General features: G+C 33.0%; 1 protein-coding gene across 1 annotated transcript in view; it reads right to left on the bottom strand.

Annotated features, from left to right (window-relative positions):
• CTNNA1 (catenin alpha 1) overlaps positions 1-23,226 on the bottom strand; it is a 154,812-nt gene that overhangs the window by 23,395 nt on the left and 108,191 nt on the right. Inside the window, exons 8-10 of the mRNA XM_051978486.1 lie at positions 17,853-17,933; positions 15,937-16,089; positions 8,241-8,333 (exon numbers count right to left, since the gene is read on the bottom strand). Of these exons, the coding sequence (XP_051834446.1) occupies positions 8,241-8,333; positions 15,937-16,089; positions 17,853-17,933 (327 nt within the window). The remainder of the gene's footprint in view (positions 1-8,240; positions 8,334-15,936; positions 16,090-17,852; positions 17,934-23,226) is intronic.

Genomic DNA, 23,226 nt, shown 5'->3' with positions numbered 1-23,226 from the left:
GTGGTCATCCACAAAAACTCCAGATTTGGTGACTAGACTTTTCTTTCTGTGCCAATCTAAACAGAATGAACTGATGGTTGAAAAATGTTCATCAGATAACAATTCTACCATTACATCACAGAAAAGATTAAGAATATTTCTTAAAAACAAACAAACAAACAAACAAACAACAACAACTTATTTTTACCATTCAATTCCACAGAATGAACTAATGGAATCTGAATACAGATCAAAGCACAGTGGTTTTTTGTGTTTTTTTTTTCCCCCCTCAGCATTTTCTGTCTGTTTCCTTTTACAACATGACTAATACAGAAATATGTTTTGCATGACTAAACATGTACAACCTTTATCAAATTGCATGCCTTCTCAATGATAGGGGAAAGGAGGGAAGATGGGGAAAGGTTTGTTAACTAAATGTTAAAAAAAAAACTGTTTTTACATATAATTGGGAAAAGACAAAATTAGTGGGAAAATTGGCGGGGGGGTGGTGGTGGTTTAGAATTTAGATCTCAAGTTTTTTGTTTTGTTTTGTTTTTAAAAAAGAATGCTTTGAAAAATACATTTTCCAAAAGAAGGTGATTTTTGCTTTAAGGAGAAACCAATCATCCAATAGTGATCATTTTAATTTTCAAAATAGATTCACAATAAAAGCATTCCAAAGAAGAGGCGTTCACAGGAAACAGGCCTAACACGCAATTATATGCATACCAAACCATGTAAACTGAAGTCAATAGTAGGCAATCCACTGATTTAAAAAAAAAATTATTTAGTTTTGATTGATTTATGACATATAAAGAAGTGCATGAAATAATGAGAAGTGAAACAAGCAAAATTCCATGATGATAGCAATAATGGTCTAAGAACCAGTTTGAATGATTAAGTGATTCCGGGAATAAAACATATGTAAATCAATTTCAAGGACCTAATAAGGAAGATGCTAGAGAAAGCATCCAGAGAAAGAACAGATAAACAGAAGCATGTGTAATACAAAGTAGAAAACAAAAGATAATTTAAAAGAAAACACAGAAAACCGGGTTAGCTTTGATAATGTATAGTCATTTAATTTCTTCCATTAAAAAAAAAATTATTTTGATTCTTATTGATTTTTGAAGTCTCACAGAGTCATTAGGTTCCATTTAACCACATTTAATTTTTAAGGAATTTTCTTTCACCACTCTCATTTTTCTCTACCACTCTTTCTTTAAATCTTCCAGAAATTTTGACCTTGGGACCAGTTACCATTTTTCTCTTAAGATTTTGCTAATAACTCTTTTCATACTGTTATCCTCTCCTAACTTTGCTTTGGTCTTCTGGGCCATGACATTAACTTTTTATGGTCAAATTCTTTTCTTGTTGTTTATTTTTCCAGCCTATTTCTTCATGTTGAACTTTATGTTAAGATTGGCTTCTTCTCACTTGGAAGTGGGGAGGCATTGTTTTAGGCTTTTTTCATGGTGCCTTTTAAAGTTATTTGCAGTGCTCCCAAGGTGCTATTATCAAGAAGAGTTGGGATCACTATTCTCCTAGTCTGTACTTTGATCTTACCTAGAAAGGAACCCTGTTTTTCTGCCTTCCCTGCAGCTGCAAGTGCTAGTATTCCTCTTGGCCCTAAAACTGTGATAAAGGAATCATGCTTCCTTGTGACCAATCTTAGATACTTCTCTGCCTGGGAATTATGACCCCAAACTGATTATGGGTAACAGAGTTGCCAATCAGTACATTAGCTACACAAAGTACCTGTAAAAGTTCTCCAGAAATCTTTTTCTGACCAGTTGTCCCATCTTCTTAAGGTGATCCATCTGTGCTCTCTCTGGTGTTACAAATCTCTCCTATGAACCTCCTAAGTTGTCTTAGCCTCCCTCTGACCTTTTGTTAGCTCCGCTACTCCAAAATTTGATTTGAGTAGTTGTTTTACACTTATTTAGAGAGCAACATTGGGAGATTTCATCTGGTCCCAGCTTGTACTCTGCCAGGTTGGCTCTGCTTCTATTCCAGACTCTTGATACCATGTATCCATTTACCTTTTCTATCTCTACATCTCTTGCAATTGTCCCCTTTGTTCTACTCACAAAGCTACCACTCTAGTTCACACTGGCAACCTTTCTCCACTGGGTTGCTACAATGGCTTCCTAAATAGTTTCAAGTGTATCCTCACTGCAACTAATGCCCCACACAGCTACTGCTTGAATCTGTATCTACCATACCACTTCCTTAGTAAGCTTCAGTGTATTCTGATTACCTATATATGGAAAAACCCTTGTTTAGTTTTGATAGCCCTCCCTAACCTGAGCCCAATCCACCATTCCAGTCTAAGTTTATATAATTTTCTTTTCTTTCTCACACATGGCACTCTCACTTTCTATTTCAAGGCCTAACTATTCGAGGTATCTGGGATGCATTCCTTTCTCATCTTAACTTCAAAATCATCTCTCTTAAAACACAGCTAAAGTACTACCTTTTCCATTAAGTTTTTCCTGATCCTCTCTCTCCCCCTTCCATGACCAGCACCCTCCTAAATACTTTGTGTGTCTTCTGAGTATACTTATGTATCTATTTCATTGCATTCCCAGATAGAAGGTAATATAGAAGAAAGCAAAGACTTTCATTTTCCTGTCTCTTATGCCCAGTTCCCAGCACAGTGCCCAGTCCATGGCAGTTATTTATTGTTTGTTTACTCACAAATTAATGATTCAATTTTGTGGGAGGGGATACAAAATTTTCCCCTCCCACAAAATTGAATCAGACAGCTGCCTGAATGGAAGACCAACAATCCAGCTCTACATACATGCCAGAGGAAAATCTTTATATTTATATGAGATCAAATAATGATTTTTAAAATCCCATCAGAAACAACAGTGAGTGACTTATCCCATCCCAGAATTACACAAGGTCAGTCAGAGGCATGAGGCCAAACAGGAGAACACCTCCTATCCCTTATGCTCCTAAGCCACAGACAAATATAGTCTACAGAACAAAGAGTAATATGTTGAAAAGATCCTGGGAATAGGGGAGAATGTGCTTTGGCGTCTCTAGCCCTCTGTTCTCACATGCTAGAAAGTCCTAAAGATATAATTCAAAGATAACTCTAAAAAGTAGAGGACAACTCAGGAATCTAGAGTGAGACCAAGCAGGAACAAAATTCTCATTCACAAGTGTAGCCTGGGACAGAGCATGACTCTGGTTTAAAAAAAAAAAAAAAAAAAAGTTCCAATTCAAGAATTGATATCAGAAGGAAGAATAAGTCCAAAGGGGAAAAAAAAAAAAAAAAAAAAGCTTGTATTTAAAATTAAATGAAATCACTGAAAACATATCATTGAAAGGAAGAGTGCCTCCAGAGCAACTATACCAAAGTTTCTAGAGGCTCAATTGGAAAAAAAAAATTGGATTTTATGAGGATTACATGAATACCTAGAAGGAATGAGGCAAAACATAAAAACTGCAATAAAAGCTCTATAGAAATGAACTGGAATGAGGATAATTTTTACAAGAAAGTGTAAAACCTGACCAAAGTTAATATATCCATTCAAAACTGGAATAGATGGAACAATGATTCTGAGATGACATAAAATATTAAAAGAAGATATTGAAAAACTTAAAGGAAAACGTAAATTGATATATATTTTTAAAAATCCTGACCTTAAAAATTGGTCATGGAGAGATAATTTAAGAATCAATAGACTCCCTGAAAACAATGAAATGAAAAAAGTTTGCACACAATACATCATAAATAAAGATTTCCCAGATCTATTGAGGACAAAAGTAAAGATAGATATTATCCATTGATCATCACCTGTCCCAGAAATGTCTCAGCCAAAATTCAGTGTTTTTACATCAATGAAAAAATGATGCAAGCATCTAGAAAGAAATGATTCCAGTACAAAGGAACTAAAGTTAGTTTATCACACAAGACCTTGTTGATGCTACAAAAAAGGTAATGGTTTATCTTTGAATGTAATATTATTCCATAAGCTTAAGATAGAAGCTTACAACCCAAGAATAATTTACAGTACCAAAGGTAAGTATAATCTAACAGACGTCTACGAAATATTTCTGAGGAAGAGATCAGAGGCGAAAAGGAATTTGAAATGTTCAAACAAGAATAAGAAACCCAGAAAGGTAAATTTAATTGAACAAATTGATGTAATGTTAACACATATCAATGGGAGAGAAGAAACAGGTATTCCTTCAGAACTAATGTTATCAAAGAGTATCAAGGAAGTTTAAAAAATTAAAAAGGATCCAGGGGTATATTACCTCTGTTTTGAGGATTGAAAGAGGCAAGGCAAAAGAAATACATTCCCAAAATAAAGAAAAAAAATCTGACTATGCATTATGCTTGAAGGAATAGAAAGCAGTGTATCCCATGAACCTTATTCTTGTCTAAGATGAATAGATTGTAGAAGAGAACACATATAGGCATAGTAAAATGATGCAGCACTGAAGCTGAAGCAAATTACATTACAAATTACAGGATTAGCTTTGTTTTCATTTAAATAAAGCTTTCCAATATTTTGTATGGGAGAAAAGAAATTATATCAGGGAAATACTAGCGGAGTCCCAAAGTGGTTTTGCCATTCTGGAGAATAACCTAAGATCATGCCTAAAAGCATATTCTTTGTACATATTCTCTGACCCAGCTATACCAATACTAAGTCTGTGATGGTCTAAGACATCAAAGAAAAAGGAAAAAGACCTACAGCAGCTCTTTATGTGGTGGCCACGAACCAGAAATCTAGGGGAATGCTGATCAAATTGTGGCATATGACTTTGGTAAAATACTATTGTGCTACAAGAAAGATGAACAAAATGGCCTTAGAAAACCATGGGAAAATATGCAAACTGATGCAAAGTGAATGGAGCAAGACTAGGAAAACAACGCATACAGAAACAACATAACTATTAATGATGGTAAACTATGAAAAACTTAACTACTTTGATCAATATAATGATTCAAGGACTTGAATTACAAATTCCAAAGGACTTATGATGAAAAATACTATTCAACTCTGGAGATAGAACTGATGAGATGTGTGCAGAAGGAAGAATACTGTTTTTTCATTATCATTATTTTTTGTGTTCCCCTCACCTTTCCCTCAGCATGGTTAATACAGAAATGTTTTGAGCGACTTCACAGATGTAATAGATATTATATTGCCTGCCCACTGAATGGATGGGAAATGGAGAAAATCTGAAACTCAAAATAAACATTCCTTCATGTTTCCTAACTCCTGTTTGCAATCCTTTCCTTTGGTTTTTGGAGTAAAATTATAAATTCCTTTTTCATTCTTTATTTTACATAATTTAATTATCTCTTTTATCTTTCTTCAATTGTTGATTAAAATCCTTTCTCTTCTCTTCTTTATCTTATTAATTTTTAAAGTCTTTTTCTAAAAAGGATTACTTTACCATCTTCATTAATTTTCTTTTCTATCTATTCTAAACTTTTATTCTTTCATTCATAGTCTTTATAATCTTTATTTTTTCTTTAGTATGTGTTCCTCAAAATTAAGACATTTTCTCTTTTGATTCTTTGAAGAGATTTTTCTAAGGCAGATTCAAGTTTTTCAATTCTGTCAATTATTTCTCTTGTATAGGTCATACATTCTGCTCTAAAGATTCTTATTTCTCTCTTGTACCACTCAGGAAGATCCTGCTAGGATTCCATATTCTCTGGGGAATCCAAAGTTTTTGCAATCTCATCATGTGTTGCTTCATTTTTCTTTATCTTGTTAGATTTAATCAAGAGATTTCTGGATTTGTTTAGATACCATCTTTCTCCCTGTTATTAACAGCTAAGCTGTTGATTTATCTGCTTGCACTCAACTTTTTAAAAATATTTTTTCCTGGAATTTTTGGTTAACTTCAGTCTTTTTTCTTTTATTTCTCTATCATTCAGTTTCTGATTCTTTTTCTTTTGATGGCAGATTCCCTGAGGGTTGCATCTCAAAAGTATCTTTGCCTCTTCTCATACCACATTGGAAAGCTTCAGTATCTACACCAAATTACTTCAGTGAATATTTAACTTTTTTCAGCTAGGTTCTAGTTTCCTTTCCTTCTGGGCTCTACACACTGTCATTCTGCTCCGGTATTCTCTCTTTTTTAATTCAATGACTGAGGTGTCCCAGGCTGACCAAAGTTCTGATTTCTTATACTTCCACCTCCTCTGTGGTCATTAATCACCGATCTCCCACAATGCTAAATTGCCAAAGGAGGTCTAATCTGGAAGCAAATTTCAGTATCCCTTGGCAAAAGCCAATTTTATTGTTCTGTGAGAGTGGCAACAGTGGGGCCTGAGGTTCTTCTCGAGGAGGATGAAATCTGATGCATCTCCTTGGGGCTTGGAGCTCCAAAAGAAGCCAAGACATTTCACATAATGATGAATTTTTCTTATGAAGACTGTCCCTGCTATTTTTGAATCTTCTAAGTGTTTTAGCCTGACCTAGAATGTCAGCCCAGCTTGGAGCTCTCATTTCATCCTTTCCTTACTCTAGACAACTGTATGCATTTTGACTTATCTTGCCTTTTCTCATCTCACTCCTTCTTTCTAGAATGCTTCTCCCACCCACAGCCACTGTTCTGCTATGCCACGTCTGGCTGAAATGTTATCTCTTTTGTATGAGAGTGAAAACTCCAAGTAGGACAAGGGACTATTCCTCCTTCAAACTATGGATTTCTAGAAGTACTACAGACAAAAGATTCTGTATACAATAGGCTATTGAATAAAATGCCTTTTCATTTTAGTTAAGATAAGTGATTAACACTTAAGATGGTTCTTGGGGCAGCTAGGTGGCGCAGTGGATAGAGTACCAGCCCTGAATTCAGGAGGACCCGAGTTCAAATCTGGTCTCAAACACTGTCTAGCTGTGTGACCCTGGGCAAGTCACTTAACCCCAATTGCCTCAGGGGAAAAAAAAAAAAAAGATGGTTCTTATCTAATTTTAATTCCTTATTTTAATTATTTAAATTATCTAAAGCCATGTACAATATGACATGTAAATTAGCTAAAGAGATTCAGAAAGACAGTTAATAAATACTTCCTTCTTTCAGTGACTGTGATCTCATGTCACAGTAGAAGGGCATGAAAACTCCCTTCTACTGTTTCTTTTCAGATAGCAGGTTAAAAAAAGGTATGCATTTTATAATTTTAAGGCCAAGTTCAATTTCAATGCGGGAATTTCATATAAACTTTCTATAAGTTATGATTCCTTGGAAGTATCCTAATATTTGTAGGTTTTATCATTTTCTATCAATATTAAATTAATTCACCAAGCCTGTGAAAATGAGGGAGCAATAGTACTGGATGACAGACTAAAGCATTGGAAGAATATGCAGTCCAAATTAAACTGAGTTCTGAACCATAAGATTTTTGCTCATGATTTCCCCTTTCTCCCTGGTGAACTAAAAATGCTGCTTTCTTTCCAAGATATATACAACAGTCAACTGTGGAGTAGAAAAAGAGAAACAAAGATATGCTAAATTTTGCTATAGATGACTATTAAGAGAATGGAACACAAAATCTCTGCACTATTTTATCTGGGAGCCTAACTTCTGAATCTACATTAATCAATCTAATTAATTTTCTCAGAAGTTACCACAACTAGAGGCTGACATTACCTTTAATTCACTAGTTCTAGTCTAATAATAATATTAATAATATAAAATTTTAAAAAAGCAAATGAAGCCAAGTTATTACCTGAAAGAAGCCATATACAAGCTTTCAAATTTGGCCTCTTTCTTAATGACCCAGAAAAAAGTTACTCTTACTGACTCTTATGCTGTACAGACTATAAGATATCAGAAATAATTCTTTCTGAACTTGCAGTTTCATTTTCCCTCGTGGCTTCAAATATTCAAAGCTTTCATAGTTTTCAATGATATTTAACTGATGGTACTCCTTTAAAGTCCTGCCATTCACTGAGGGTTGTAAATGTGGTAATATTATTCACATTCATATAATTTTCCAGCAAATGGGACATAAAGTACAACTTCAACATGTTATAATGACAGAATGCTTTATGTTCAAAAAAGATAAAAAAACAAAAAAAACAAAACTGAGCTAAACCAAATGTGAATCATGCTAGTTCACTCAAATTGAAAAATCCATCAAAGCTTCAGTAACCACTCCTCTATTACAATTTTTTCCCCCCACAAAAACATAAAATCAATCAACTCTACTTATACTAGGACTAGGAAATAATTTCTTAAATAATATACCTAAATTATTTCAATAGGTACTTTACCTGAGGACAGAGGGCTTCCAGTTGGCTTGCAGACATTCGAACCAGCTTAACACCTTCTTCATTGTTTGAAATAGAACAGGCTAAGTTAGCCACCTAAGTAAGAAAGGAAAAAAATGAAATACTTCTTTTATTACTCTGGAGGAAAAAAATCCAATTTTTTCCCAGCTCACATTACTGTCCGACAAGAAAATCTGAATACTCTAGATCTCAGGAAATAGTCCACCAACATGATTTAGCTTCTAACATAACAGCAGTTATGTTTTTCTTTTTGCCTAGTGCAAAGAAATTATATTTAATGCAAATTATTAAGCGATATTCCTACATACAGTTTTTCCTAACTATTTGAAGACTAAGTGAAAATGATTTAGAGCTTAAAAGCATAACTCAATGTCATTTAACTTTGGACAATTTTTTCCCCCAAAGAAATTTTAATAATTTTGCTGTTCTTCTAGGTAACTGGGGAGCTAAATAAAAATAAACCCATCTCTTTCCTCCCTAAGATGGGATGTCTATAGAGTGTGGTAGTTATTTCACAACGTGGTTCCTTGAGGTTTTAATGTTCAACTTATTAAAATGTTTAAAACCACTGATAGTTAACTGGCAGCTACATTCAAAGGCAGTTAGCTATTATCTGATCTCTTTTTATGTGAATTTATTACTTAACACAATCTTGAGAGCATGTTATAATAGGAGAAAATAAAACTTTGCCCAGTTTGCCTTACACAATTATAAGAAAAAATACAATGTGTGAAATTTAACTTGAAAGATATTCTACTTAAATTCCCCTTTTTTCTTTTCCCCCTTGAATACTCTCAGGGTAAGCACTGTTAGATGATCTTATATAGTTGAGGAACCCAATCTAACATTCCCTAATATATTTAACTGAAAATCCTTTAAGGATTAGACCTGGAAGGAATGTTAGATATGATCTAGCTTCCCTTATCATTTTCCAAATGAGGAAATTAAGGTTCAGAGAAATCAGGTGTCTTGTTCAATCAGTGAGGCTGAACTAAACCGAACTACCGTGGGGGAAATGTTTAACAAAATATAAATAAAAATACAGCATAACATAGATAGTACTAACTTGTTAATTTCTAAATCAACTTGTGGCAGGATTCACTTTTGTTTGAATTTTATACCATTGGCACAGTTGATAAAGAGTGTTAGGTTCATATATCTTTCTTTGCCTGATAGCTCTGTGGATTATGGTAAATCACTTGTGATTGGAAATTAGAAGTCTAGAATTTAATATTTGTCCCATGATTGACTGACAGTCTGATCCCTTTGAATCTTCATTTCTCTATTTTCAAAATATCAACGATTGCTTCGAATTCTTGATATTATTGATAATGCTTTATTTGTTGTTGTTGTTGTTTTTCTGATCTCCTTATTCTTATTTTTAAACATTTACCAAATACCAGATCTTTAATTTATTTTCATTATTCTTTCAATCCTTTGAACATATTTGAGTTTTATTCTCATTTTTTACAGAAAAAGGATTCCAAGCATTGAGAAGCAGAGATGTTCTCCATGTAATCTCTCTCAGCAGATCAGCCTTACATTTCAAGATTAGGTCTCAGAATTCCTCGTTAACTAAGATTTAAACGATGCTTGAAGTTGAAATAAGGATTTCTTAAAGTTTATATCTATAGTCACACTACTTAGGATCTACAAAAGGCATACCAAAGCACAAATCAAACAAGTCTGAGTATTCCTCAGAATTGGACCTTTAATCTCTTATCATGTCAGCAACATCATTTATTTCCAATTATCATCTATTTACAGACAAACTCCTTGAGGAAGGAAAAGTTTTATTATTTCTTTGTATGCCCTGGCACAGTGCTTTTACACAAAGGAGGCATTTAACTAAAAATTTTATTTCTAGTCTATAATTCTCTTCTAAATTCCAGACCTGTACCAACTGCCTTTACAACTGACCACCCCCTGGGGTGGCTCCATCATCATTCCAAACTCAACATGTTTAGAACTGAACTCATCATTCTGATTCTTCAGAAGCTGTGACATCTCATGACTTGTAGCCATCTAACATGACCTGAAGAAAACTGATATCCAATAGACTGGGTTTTAGTTTATCAAGAAAACTCAAGACAGGATTATGCAGTTTGCCATTTATCCTGCATTCTTCTTACTCTTCAATTCTAGACCCAACCCATTTCTTTGCAATGCCTATTCAAAATACATAGACTCAACAAGCCAAGTCTATGGATTGTCCATTCAACTGCCCATCACAAGTATTCTTAGGCTGACAAGTATTCTTAATCCACTTAAGGTTTTCTGCATGGATTGGCCATATTTTTTTTATGATCATATATCATACATAGAAAATACTATAATGTTCCCAAGCTTGATACAATAAACACCACCAGCCACTAACACACCATCAATGCCTCTTGCCTTTGGACCTTGGGCTCAACAGCTATCCTTGACAATTGTCAAAAGAGCTTGGCAACATTTATCTGTCTTGAGCAGTGATTATGCTTATGATTCTTTTCTTGTTTAGAAATATGAGATTTTAATAGCCCATAGAAAGTAAAAACAATTATTAATTAAAATCTTCCTATAATCTAAACAGATTTTGTATTGGTATCAGCAAATTTTGTGAAGGAAAAAGGTATAAATAACACTTTTGTTCTACATGAACCAATATATCTGATACTTGAAAATGCAAGAGAACCAAGTGTTTTGTAGAAAAAAGCACTGTAATGCAAGGTTTCAACTTTTCCCAAGAACACCTGATTTACTTGACAAAGAATAGAAATTCTTTATCCTGCAGCTCAGGAAGATAGAGATTCAAACTTGCTAATTGCAAAGCTTCCTGCCTAAAGGGTCATGTGGATAAACTTAAAGAATAACTTTTAAAAATTATGGTTGTAGTTTGGAGAACTTTTTAATTATAATTCATATTCATGTATGTATATACATGTTATGTTTATTAATGTGTTATAATTTATAATTAAAAATTATAAATGCATCCACATTTCAAACCAATAGTCATGGTTATTAAATATTAAATAATAAATATTATGTCAATATTTAGTTAAAGGAACATTTAATTTGAAATATTATTGTTCTGTAAGAAATGACCAGCAGGATGAATACAGAGAGGACTGACGAGACTTACATGAACTGATGCTAAGTGAAATGAGCAGAACTAGGAGATCATTATACACTTCAACAACGATATTGTATGAGGACATATTTTGATGGAAGTGGATTTCTTTGACAAAGAGACCTGAGTTTCAATTGATAAATGACGGACAGAAGCAGCTACAACCAAAGAAAGAACACTGGGAAACGAATGTGAACTATCTGCATTTTAGTTTTTCTTCCCGGGTTATTTATACCTTCTGAATCCAATTCTCCCTATGCAACAAGAGAACTGTTCGGTTCTGCAAACATATATTGTATCTAGGATATACTGCAACATATCCAACATATACAGGACTGCTTGCCAACTAGGGAAGGGGGTGGAGGGAGGGAGGGGAAAAATCAGAACAGAAATGAGTGCAAGGGATAATGTTGTAAAAAAATTACCCTGGCATGGATTCTGTCAATATAAAGTAATTATTAAATAAAAATTAAAAAAAAAAAAAAAAGAAATATAAGGGCCTAGGTTTGAAGTTCATCTCTGTTGCTTACTACTCTGTGGGATCTAATTTCTCATATGATATTCCAAAAATCTTAGGGCAGTTTTATAGCTTAAAACTGTATAACAGGAGGCTAGTCTAAATGAGAGCTAAGATAATTTAATGAGAGATTCTCTGTCTTTAATTCACAAAAGACAAAATGTCTCTTAATTTTAGAATAAGGTGTTTTATTAGACAATTTTCTAAAACTAAATAATAGTCTGTTCTTATATAAACATCACTTCCCCTATTTTGTTTTCTCATTTTAAAAGGATTTTGCAAAGGGCAAAATTAGAGATAGCAAGTGGCCAAAGAAAATGAATAGACTGAAAAGAACACGTGGCTTGCAGCCACCTAATGTAACCTGAAGAAAATTGATGTCAAACTGGATTTGTTGGGTTATTAATGAAGATATTAGTATTGATGGAAAAAATACCATTTTACTCTATTCCTAAGTTGAAACTCAGCTTGAAAAAACTAATTTGATATGAAGAAAATAGAAAAATGCAAAAAATGTTATTGTTATAATGAAGACAATCCATACAATTAGAAATTTTCATAAAAACCGATTAAGCAAAAGGCCCAGAAGTATTTGAAGTCTGGAGAATTGTTATTGAAAAGGAGTTTTCAACAGGTTCCTAATTTAAGGTAGTTTAAATACTACCTTAAAGATGAAATTGGCAAAAAGAGTTCCAAAATTTTTGGATCAGTACATTTTGTCAAATAAGAACTTGGCTCATTTTGCTTGTATGGAATAGTCGAAATTCTAAATCCTTGGGTAAATATTAAATATTGACTAAACAAACAATACAGCTGAAAAAGAGACCTCACTATAAATAATTTTTTTATATGAATTAAAAAAAAATACATATTAACAGTAGTTCAGGTAGATCATATAGCGAAGTTTTACCAAAGAGGACAAGAAGACTGAGGAAGTAATTTCTAATACAAGGATCCTAGGATCCTAATTCCAGAGCTTAGAAGTAATTTTCATAACAACTGGATCAGTTTCTAAAATCTAATCTTCTCATACCAATATATAGTTAAAGCAACTTTTGTTATAGTTCAGTTGTATCTGAGATTTCATGACCCTATTTGCGGTTTTCTTGACAAAGAAATTGGAATGGTCTGCTATTTTCTCTTCTACCTCATTTGACAAAGGAGGAAAATCAAGGCAAACAAACATGATGAAGTGACTTGTCCATAGTCACAGAACTAGTAAGGTTCTGAGATAAGGTTTGAATTCAGGGAAGATAAAATCTTCTTCACTACAGATCCTGCTACTCTATCTGCCCAAAGCAACTTTATGTGGTATTGGGAAAAAACATATTTTCTAGCGAAAAACTATTGAAACAAGGTAGGTACCTTCATCTGAGGAAATAGTTGGAAAGCTGTGATATGTAAAGAAATTCAGAAAATTTTGTCCAAGATTTGTGTGAAATGATATTGAGTGCTGACTGTAGAGTGCAGAACTAAGAAAAGAGTTACATGATTCACAACTATGACAATGCAAATAAATGCAACAATAAAAGTTAACAGGATTCAGTTAAAATAAAATGACCGATATTGATTTCAAGATGGTTAGAATATTGGAAGCTACTTTCTTTCTCTCAACTGAGATGATGGGACTACAGATGGTAGATGTTATTATCCTGTGTCAAGTAACTGTCATTGGATAGCTTTACTTAACTTTTGGTGTTTAAATATATACATACACATGTATAAACACACACAAAATACACAAAATGAAAGGCACAATAAGGGCAGAATTAAAAAGTGATTATTATAAAATTATTTAAATTTAAATCTAAATATTTTTAAAGTATGTAAATAAATTTATCATAAAAGAACAGACAATTCCCCTTATTTCATTTAGTCTATGAAAAAAGGTAGTTTTTCTTTTTCAATTAAAGGTATACATAAGACTTCCAAAAACGAAGTTGGTAAAAGCCAATACATCTGCTCAGATTTTATTTTGGTAATGTATGAAAATGTTTGTGAAAGAATAGCTTTTTGCTCAACTCCCATTTCCAAAAAGTTGGTGGCAGGGATAACAATTACACAGCTCTATGGCTCTGAAATCTTTTTTCACGCTGGACACAGATTTTGAATTCTTCAGCAGCATGGTACAATAGAAACTCTGAAGAAATTGGCATCAGAGGACCTGAGTGTTTAGTTTCATTTTTGTTCTCAAAACTACATTTTTCTAACAGCCAACAAATTATGCAATTGCACATAAGAATAAAACATTTTAAGGACTGCTCTGATTATAACAATCTTACTTAATGAAAACTTGAAGGTAAGGGAAATTCTTCTCAAAGAGCAAACACAAAGTAAGGCAAAAATGTTGGGTTTCTAAAATTATATTAGCAACACCTACATATCTACTTCAAAAGAAAACATGTCCAAAATTGGTATAAGAACCAAAAGGTCATTTTATTAAATAAAAATTCTTTATGGGTGCTGTGAATTTGTTACTGATTTTCAAAATAGTGATTATGGGGTTTCCCCTCAGTTATTTAAATTTTATAACTTCTGGAAAGGATGAAAGCCAAGCACATTACTGAAAAATGATCCTATTTTACTACTTTTTCTTTCATTTCAACTGAATTCCATATTCATTTATTAAAAACCTACAAGTATAAGTGGTTGCCAATACAAAGAAAAAACAAAAACTGTTGCTTTTCTCTAGAAGCTAACATTCTATTGGATGGATTCACATATACAATAAAATACAAGTATACAAGCTAATCTTCAGATATAGAAAACTAAGGAAATCAGTATTGAAGACTTCTGGTAGAAGATAGCAGCTAAGACTTGAATGAAGCAAAGGATTTCTAAAAGGTTTCTGTAAAGAAAGAAATAATTTAACCTATCTGGAACCTATCTGGAAAGCATGGAGAAGAGATGGAACACTGAGTTTGAGTGAAGAATGAGGAAATTTGAACCAAGAATATGTGAAAGGAACTACAAATTAAATCTGGTGCAGTCTATGTAGGAGTTGGATGCTTTTGGTTCCAAGCCAAAAAATTTCTATTTTATTATACAAACAATGAGAGACTCACTGATGATTTTTGAAGATGAAAGTAGATGACAATGTCATGAAGAAAATATTATACAGGCCAGTTTGGCTAGAGTAGAGAGTTCATGAAAGAGAATAAGATGTGAAAAGTTTTAAATACCAAGCTAAGACTTTTTATTTTATCCTAGAGGCCAGAGAGAGCCACTAGAGACTCCTCAGCAAGACATTATAAAATTCAGGTCATGGTTTAAAAATCCCAATTTGCTACATCTGTGAAAAATGTATCAGAAAAGGAAAAAACTAGACATAAGGAGTCCAAACATGATATCGCTATGTAGTACAGATAAGAGTTGATGAGGACTTAAATGGGTATATGGCTATCATAATAAAAAAGGGGGGAACTAACAGACTACACAAGATGTAGTAACAGACAGACAACTACAGCTGCATAAAAGGCAAAACAGGGCAATGAGGAGAAGTCAAATTGGTGCACCTAAGCAATTAGAAGGATGGTGATATATGCTGTCTATCTTTGTGATTTTACATTCAATCAGGTTTACATTACTAGGAAATCCTTAGACAAAATATGAGCTACTGCCTTAATTCAAAGTTATCATCTTGAATTTTGCAAGGCATGTAGAGAATTGTGAATTATTTCTTTGAAATCTAGATTGTAATTGAGGGCTCTCAAATGGAAATGTGCTCTAAGAAATATAACACTAACAAGAAAAAGTAAGTTGACAAAAAGATTAGTGTAGACACAGGCAGACTAGTAGGCCAATAGTATTTTACTCAAAATAAACTTATTAGTTCAAAACATCACATAACTTAACCAGAAAAAAAGGTTTTGTCTAGAGATGTGATATATTAAGTTACAATTAAAGATGTTCTTCTGTCTTATACAAAATGACATTCAAAATAATCAGCCCCATTTAAAAGCACATCAGTTTACCTTCCTTACCCAATGAGAAAAAAAAAAAGCATATTGATGAAATAGCATGTGGGGAAAATAGCATGGCATACTAACCTCAATAAGTTTATTTGCATGTTCACGGAAAACTTGAGCATACTCTTTAACTTCTTTCTCATTTCCATTCTTTGCAGCCTCAATCAATACCAAAAGTGGCACATTAGTTTCCAAGAATGAATCTGAAACATGGTCCATGACAGCTTTGCGGAGCTAAAAATTAAATTTCAGAAATTTAATTTTATTTCTGCCAGAAACTAGATTGACTTTTTCTTATTTTCTATCTAATGGAAACATACATTAGTCTTGACTGTACTAAAGAAAAATGAGGCAGGTCATTTAAATGGGGGTTGAAAGCCTTATTACTTAAGGCAGAGTTTCAAAAAGATCAAGTATAAATCAATGACAGCAGCAAAAACATATGTTAGAACAAATAAAAATACTGTATTTGAATGATAACATTTTGGCAAGCCATTCTAACTTCCCAATGCCTTATCTTTTCCTTTGATGGTGTCAAACTTCTGAGCTAATGTCAAAGAGTAAAAGTACAATGTTTCACAAGGATGAATGTTCATTATACTATGAGCTCGTTGAGGGCAGGCACTTTTTTTGACTGTCTTTAAGAAAGGCAGAAAATAACTACGACTCTGCTAATTAACTTTGGTGACACCTACCAACAGTAAACAATAAAGGAAAATTGGCAATTTTCTAGTTTATGTAAATAGGACATCTAAGCTAAAAATGCTATCTTTCATTATATTCTGACAGCTTTATTAGGTGAAAATGGAAAATATTTAGTGATAGTCTTTTTAATTTTGCTTTCTAGAATGGCAGTTCAACCAGCACTTAAAGTCATTACTATTTTTGTTTCACAATAAGACAATCTGCACTACTTAAGTCATTAGAAGGTAGTATTTTCTAAAATCACCACCAAAAAAATAATCAAACAAGTTAAACTTTATCAAAATTCATCATTCCAGAACAGAAATAATTCATTTTCTTTAACATAAAAGAGCAAAGTTTTTTGGTCAAATGCTAAAGGAAAAGTAACTCACTAAAATCTCTGCCATAAATGGATTTACATTTAAGGATTCTTCAGGATACTCTCACATTTGCTATTAAGCTACTTTAAATGAATTCCGTTACCCGAATTTCAAGTTGCTTCTTTTTCACACTGAAGCTAATTTTTTGTTAGTCCCCGTGTGACAGAATTAGCCTGGATCCTCATGGGGTTTGATTAGTCATTTAGAAACTCATTAATGAAAAATGGTTAGAAAAGGGTTTTGTGGAGGACTAGAGCATACTAGAAATTACTCAATAGTCCTTGGGTGTATATGCATGTGCATCGTGTGTGTGTCTCTTTATGCAGACCAATGTCTAGAGGTAATTGGATAAGTTAACCAAGAAAGCCAGCTGCTCTTTCCCTTTCAGTGGAGAAGAAATGAACTGACCCATGATCAAAGTGACTTGGATATCCTACAGATATCTATGGTAACATATCTATGGTAACAGCTTGGAAAATCATGATTATATCTGGGGTCCAATCTCTATTGATTCTGGGATCTAAGCAAGATTTAAACAAAGTATTTACAATGAGCTACGCTTTTTGTTTTGTTTTGTTTTGTTTTTGAAGTATTCAACTGGAGGAAATGGGAGTGGGGAGTGGGGAGTGGGCAGTGGAGGTGAAGACAACACAGTTTTCTAGAACAGAATGCAAGAAGCAGATGACCTAAAATATAGGGTAGCAGGTAAAAACACATTTGCACATTTTGCCCCTCTGCAATAACATTTTTTACACCAAATTCAGAGAAATTTATTAACCTACCAGTCCCTGATTGATATCAATAGAAGCTACTTTTTACATACTTTCATACTTTCTCAAGTACAAAATTATAAAAATCAACATTTAAAAGGCAAATCATTTAACACTAGGTTAGTCCAATGGAAGAAAATATTAACATCTTTCTCTAAAATACCTGTCTTCGTAAATCCCTGGTCTTTTTTGTCATTTTATCTATCGCAGAATTAAGGGCATCACTTCTTTCTTTTCGTCCAGCCTGTTAAAAAAAAAAAATCCTATTATACTCTTTTGCATTTTACACAGAATGATGACATTAAATAGCCAATGATGATATAAACACAAAGTTGAAGAAATGATTCACATGTTTTCTAAATTTAAAGGTTGGAAAAACTAGGAAAATCTTCACAAGTTCATAACAAACATCTAGATATGAAATTTCTTTAGGCAGAACATCAGCTGATAAATGGAGATTTTGCAATTTTTCAAAATGTAAAGACAAAAGTTTTTGATCAAAATTTGGCTTCAAAAGGTCCAGTCACACACTATCATTATTAATGAACAAACTATCTTGGGTCTACAAATAAAAAATTGGTTAGAGCTAATATTGGTGAACTTCAAGATGTTAAGTTTTCCAAGATATTACAGATGGCATTTGGCACTAAACCAATGAATTTAAATATAAGGAGTGCCATGAGTCAGTCAGGCAGTAATACTATATAGTATGCAGCTAGAATAGAAAAGCTTGGTGATACCAATTTGATCATGTTTTTAAAAATGCTAGACTAAGCTTAATGTAATTGTACTACAGAGACAAAAACACATTTATCCACTATTAAACAAAAGGTATGTAAATCATTATTTCTTCAGAGGATAAGCTGATTTGAGCTTTGTCCAGGTATGAGTCTAAGCAGAACAAAGACCTGAATTTTCAAAATAACTGTAAAAGGAAGAAATGGGACAAAAGGTATTAATATTAGTAAAGATACTATATTGAGCTATAAATCAATTAATACATTAGATATCATTGCTGATAAAAGAAAATAAATTTTATTAGAATAAACTCACTGCCATAAAATACTGCTGCCTCCTAGTTTAGAAATTTCATCTTTTAAAATTAAAAATATTTCACCTAATCAATATTTTAAATAGTAACTTGTTATTACCAGTACCTGATTTCTAATTTATCATATTTAAAAAACAAAAGGCAAACTGTGCAATACATATCTAGATGGCCAGCAAAAACCCACCCACATTAGTCATGTCTAAAAACACATATCTCTTTCTGCAACACAAGTTCATTACTACTATGTCATGAAGTAAATATTGCTTTATTTTATTCATTTGGACTGGTCGTTTGACATTGTACAGGTCAGAGCTTTAAAATCTTACAAACCTGTTTTTCTTTGCTTTGTTTACCAATTCCTCAATGGGATACTCCCTTAGTTTCCAATTTCTACCTATTGTGAGCTACTATATTTTTTACACACAGATCTTTTTAAAATTTCTTTGGGATAAAGGCCAAGTAGTGATATAGCTACATCAAAGGTTATACAAGATATATTGAGTATAGATATCCAAATTGTAACCCAGAATGATTGGAGTAATTCACACCTCCATCAAAGCAGCACCTACAGCTCCTCTGACATTGTGTTCTTTAATCATCCTTGTGAGTCTAACTGACAGGTATAAAGCAGAACCTGTGACTTGCTGTAACTTTTTTTTTTAATCTGACTGTTGATAGCTATATGGCAAACATTTTCCCCAAGCATTCATTTCTCTTATAATTTTTAAATTACATTTGTTTGGGGAAAGACTGCAGTAACCAACCAAAACTATCAATTTGCTGATATGAATTTTGTTTTTTAATTTTCAAATCTTTCCCTATCCATGGATCCAAGGATCCTTTCTCCTTAGTTTTATATCTAACTCTTTTGCTATGTGGTATAAAGTATACATTTCTTCCAGAATGTTGGCTAGTTCTTCTATTTCAAGTAAGTACATAACGCATGAAATATCTGGGGATCAACCTCCCAAAATACAGAGAATATTTGGAAGGATACAATTACAAAGTGTTTCCTGAAGAAATAAAGAAAAAACCTAGTTAGTCAGAAGAATATTCAGTGTTCATGGCTAGGCGGTGCCAGGGTAATATAATTGAGAATACTACCACAATTAAATTTCAGTTTTAATGCAATATCAATAAAATGAACAAGGAAATAGTTCATAAAATGTAATAAAAGAACAAAATTCATACAGAAAAATAGAAGATCTAGAATATAAGGGAAATAATGAAAAGTACAGAATGATGAAAAAGCACAAAAGCACTTTCAGATCTCAAACTATGTTATAAAACAAGGAGTCATCAAAATCCAACTGGTATTGGTTAAAGAATAGAGATAGAGGCTGCTAGATTAGGCAGGAAATAGAACATTGGCCTTTAAGTCAGGAGAATCTGAGTTCAAATTTACAGATTTGAACTTAGTAGCTTAACACTTACTGGACAAGTCTCTTAATTCTAATTGCCTTGCCAAAAAAACAAAACAAAACAAAACAAACAAAAAACCCACAATATTTAGGGGAACATTCCCTATTAGATAAAAAACTATCACGAAAGCTGAAACGCAATCTGGCAGAAATTAGACCAACACCTTATACTACAATTTACAGTACATTCTAAATGGATATCACCTTAATACTAAAGAACACACAATTTAAAAAAAAATAGAAGAAATGATTATATCTCTCTAAGCTACACATATATACATATATACACACACATACATATATCAGCTATAGATCAGTATAAATATAAACCAGAGATAGAGGCAATGACAAAAGATATTAACTTTGATTATTACATGAAACAAAAGCTTCTGCTTGTATAACATTAATGCATCTAGGATAAAAAAGGAAGTAGGTCTTGAGAAAAAAAATCTTTTAATCAAATTTCTATAATATATGTTTGGCAGGGAGAAAAGAAGGGAAGGAGAGGAAAACTGGGAAAAAGAGGCCCATCTCTCTATCTACCTACCTATCTCCAACTGATACTGGTCAAAGAATATGAATAAACTTTTCAATAGGAAAACTACAAAATATTTACAACCATTTTTTTAAAAGCTTCAAATCATTAATAATAAGAAAAATGCAAAACAAAATAATCCTAAGGTTCTTCTATACAATATATAGATCGGCAAAAATGACATCAATGTTAGAGGGATTGTAGAAGAATTGGCATGTCAATACATTGTTTATTGATGGAGCACTAATGTGGCACAAGTACTCTGGAATTATGCAAATATAATGACCAAGCTGTTCGCATCTTTTAAACAAAGTTCTTTTCATCAGACTTTTGACTTAAATAATCAAATCTTGTTTCATAATCATTCACCAGCATAGGTGAATAGGTGTCAAGACTTCCACTCAGAGTTCTTTCTGAAGCAAAATTTACTGGAGTGCTTCTGGGTATAAAGCCTCCCATATCAGTGATAGGTATTAAAAAAAAAAAAAAAAAAAAAAAAAAAAGCTTTGGTTCTTTAGGCGGCCTCCAGAAGGCGTGAGCCACTTAGAGGCTGTTCTTTGACCAAAACATTAAGGTAGCAGGGTGCTGGCGAAGAGTCATTATGGTCACCTTTTATAACTGTTTTGGCCATTAGGAGGAGGTTCCCACTTGGAAGAGATACCTTCTTTTCCATAGGCTTGTTAAGAAATGACCAGCAGGATGACTACAGAGAGGCCTGGCGAGACTTACATGAACTGATGCTAAGTGAAATGAGCAGAACCAGATCATTACATACCTCAACAACGATACTGTTTGAGGATGTATTCTGATGGAAGCGGATCTCTTCGATAAAGAGAAGATCTAACTCAGTTTCAATTGATCAAGGATGGACAGAAGCAGCTACACCCAAAGAAAGAACACTGGGAAATGAGTGTGAACTGTTTGCATTTTTGTTTTTCTTCCTGGGTTATTTATACCTTCTGAATACAATTCTCCCTGTGCAACAAGAGAACTGTTCGGTTCTGCACACATATATTGTATCTAAGATATACTGTAAGCTATTTAACATGTATAGGACTGTTTGCCATCTGGGGGAGGGGGTAGAGGGAAGGAAGGGAAAAAATCGGGATAGAAGAGAGTGCAAGGGATAATGTTGTAAAAAATTACCCTGGCATGGGTTCTGTCAATAAAAAGTTATTTAATTAAAAAAAAAAAAAAGAAAGAAAGAAATTCACTTTGTAGAACCTGGCCTTGTTCATTCTCCTCTCTTACTTCACACTGTTAGCTTGAAGGGATCCCTGTACACGTGTGTGTGTGTGTGCGCGCGCGCGCGCCCCTTCACTCTCTTCCCCAATTAGATTGTGAAGTCTTTAAGAACAGAGTGCCTTACTCAAATCATTTAGAGATATAATTTCCCCCTTAAAACTGTTCTATCTATAATGTCCTAAGTTTTATTACCACATCATTAGCATGTTCTTTAGAATGTTAAGATTGTAGTTGCTTTCAAATTTTTTCTTTAAGGACATTTTATTGGCTAATTTTTATTATATTATGATCAATAAATATAGTTTGTTCTTCATTTGGGTTATCTATGCTCCAATACATGGCCAATTTTTTTTAAAGGTACAACATACAGCTGGGAAGTATGTGATTTTTTGGGGGGCGGGGGATGTCATCTATTTATGGATTATCAGATATCTTTAATTACTAACCTTCCAAAAATTTTATTTGGGTCCTCAGTTTTTTGCTATTTATCTTTTGGTAGATTTGTCTAGGTTTGAAAAAGGTATATTAAGCTCTCCCACTATTATATCTTTAGAATCTTTATTTCCCTCTAACTTTTCATCTCAATGTTTAGATGTTATGATAATAAGTACTAATACTGAATCATTATCTATGGTGCCTTTTGGTATAATGTAATTCCCCCGATTACTTCTTTATATCCTTTCGATGAGTTTAGTTGCAGCATAATAATTTTACTCCAGCATCACATTTTAACTCTTTATGAATTCAACTGTTTATTCTGTAAATATATTTTAATTTATTTTCTAAGAGAATGTGCAGACTTGGGAACTTACCTGTTATATCATTTATTTATAACAATATTTCTTCATAATAATAGCCTTATTTCCTGTTACAATTCTTCTCCTTACCTGCTCCTCCTCTAAAGTTTTATTTTCTTTTTTTCTTTTCATTCTCCTTTCATATTCCTTTATCCAACAAATAAAACTGTTTTCCTTATGGAAACTCTCTTACTTATCCTCTTCTCTCCCATAACACTATCTAACTTGTTCCTCCCTATTTCCCTTTTGAGTTTAATGTATTTTCTGTTTTTGAATGCATATGTGTCTACATGTATCTAGGGAGAGCATATTAGTTGTCTTCAAGCAACCAAAGGACTGTCATATGAAGAACAAAGTAGATTTGTTTTGTTTAGTCCGAAACCATGCTCCGATATAACTGCCCAAAATCTTCATTGGGAAGAAAATGGAACTGTTTTGTTTTTTAAAAATATTAATGGCTCCTTTTTGCCTCTAAGATTAAACTATAC

The sequence above is a fragment of the Antechinus flavipes genome, chromosome 2 (genome assembly GCF_016432865.1).
Source record: "Antechinus flavipes isolate AdamAnt ecotype Samford, QLD, Australia chromosome 2, AdamAnt_v2, whole genome shotgun sequence".
Lineage (NCBI taxonomy): Eukaryota > Metazoa > Chordata > Mammalia > Dasyuromorphia > Dasyuridae > Antechinus > Antechinus flavipes.
This window is presented reverse-complemented; position numbering and strand designations above follow the sequence as displayed.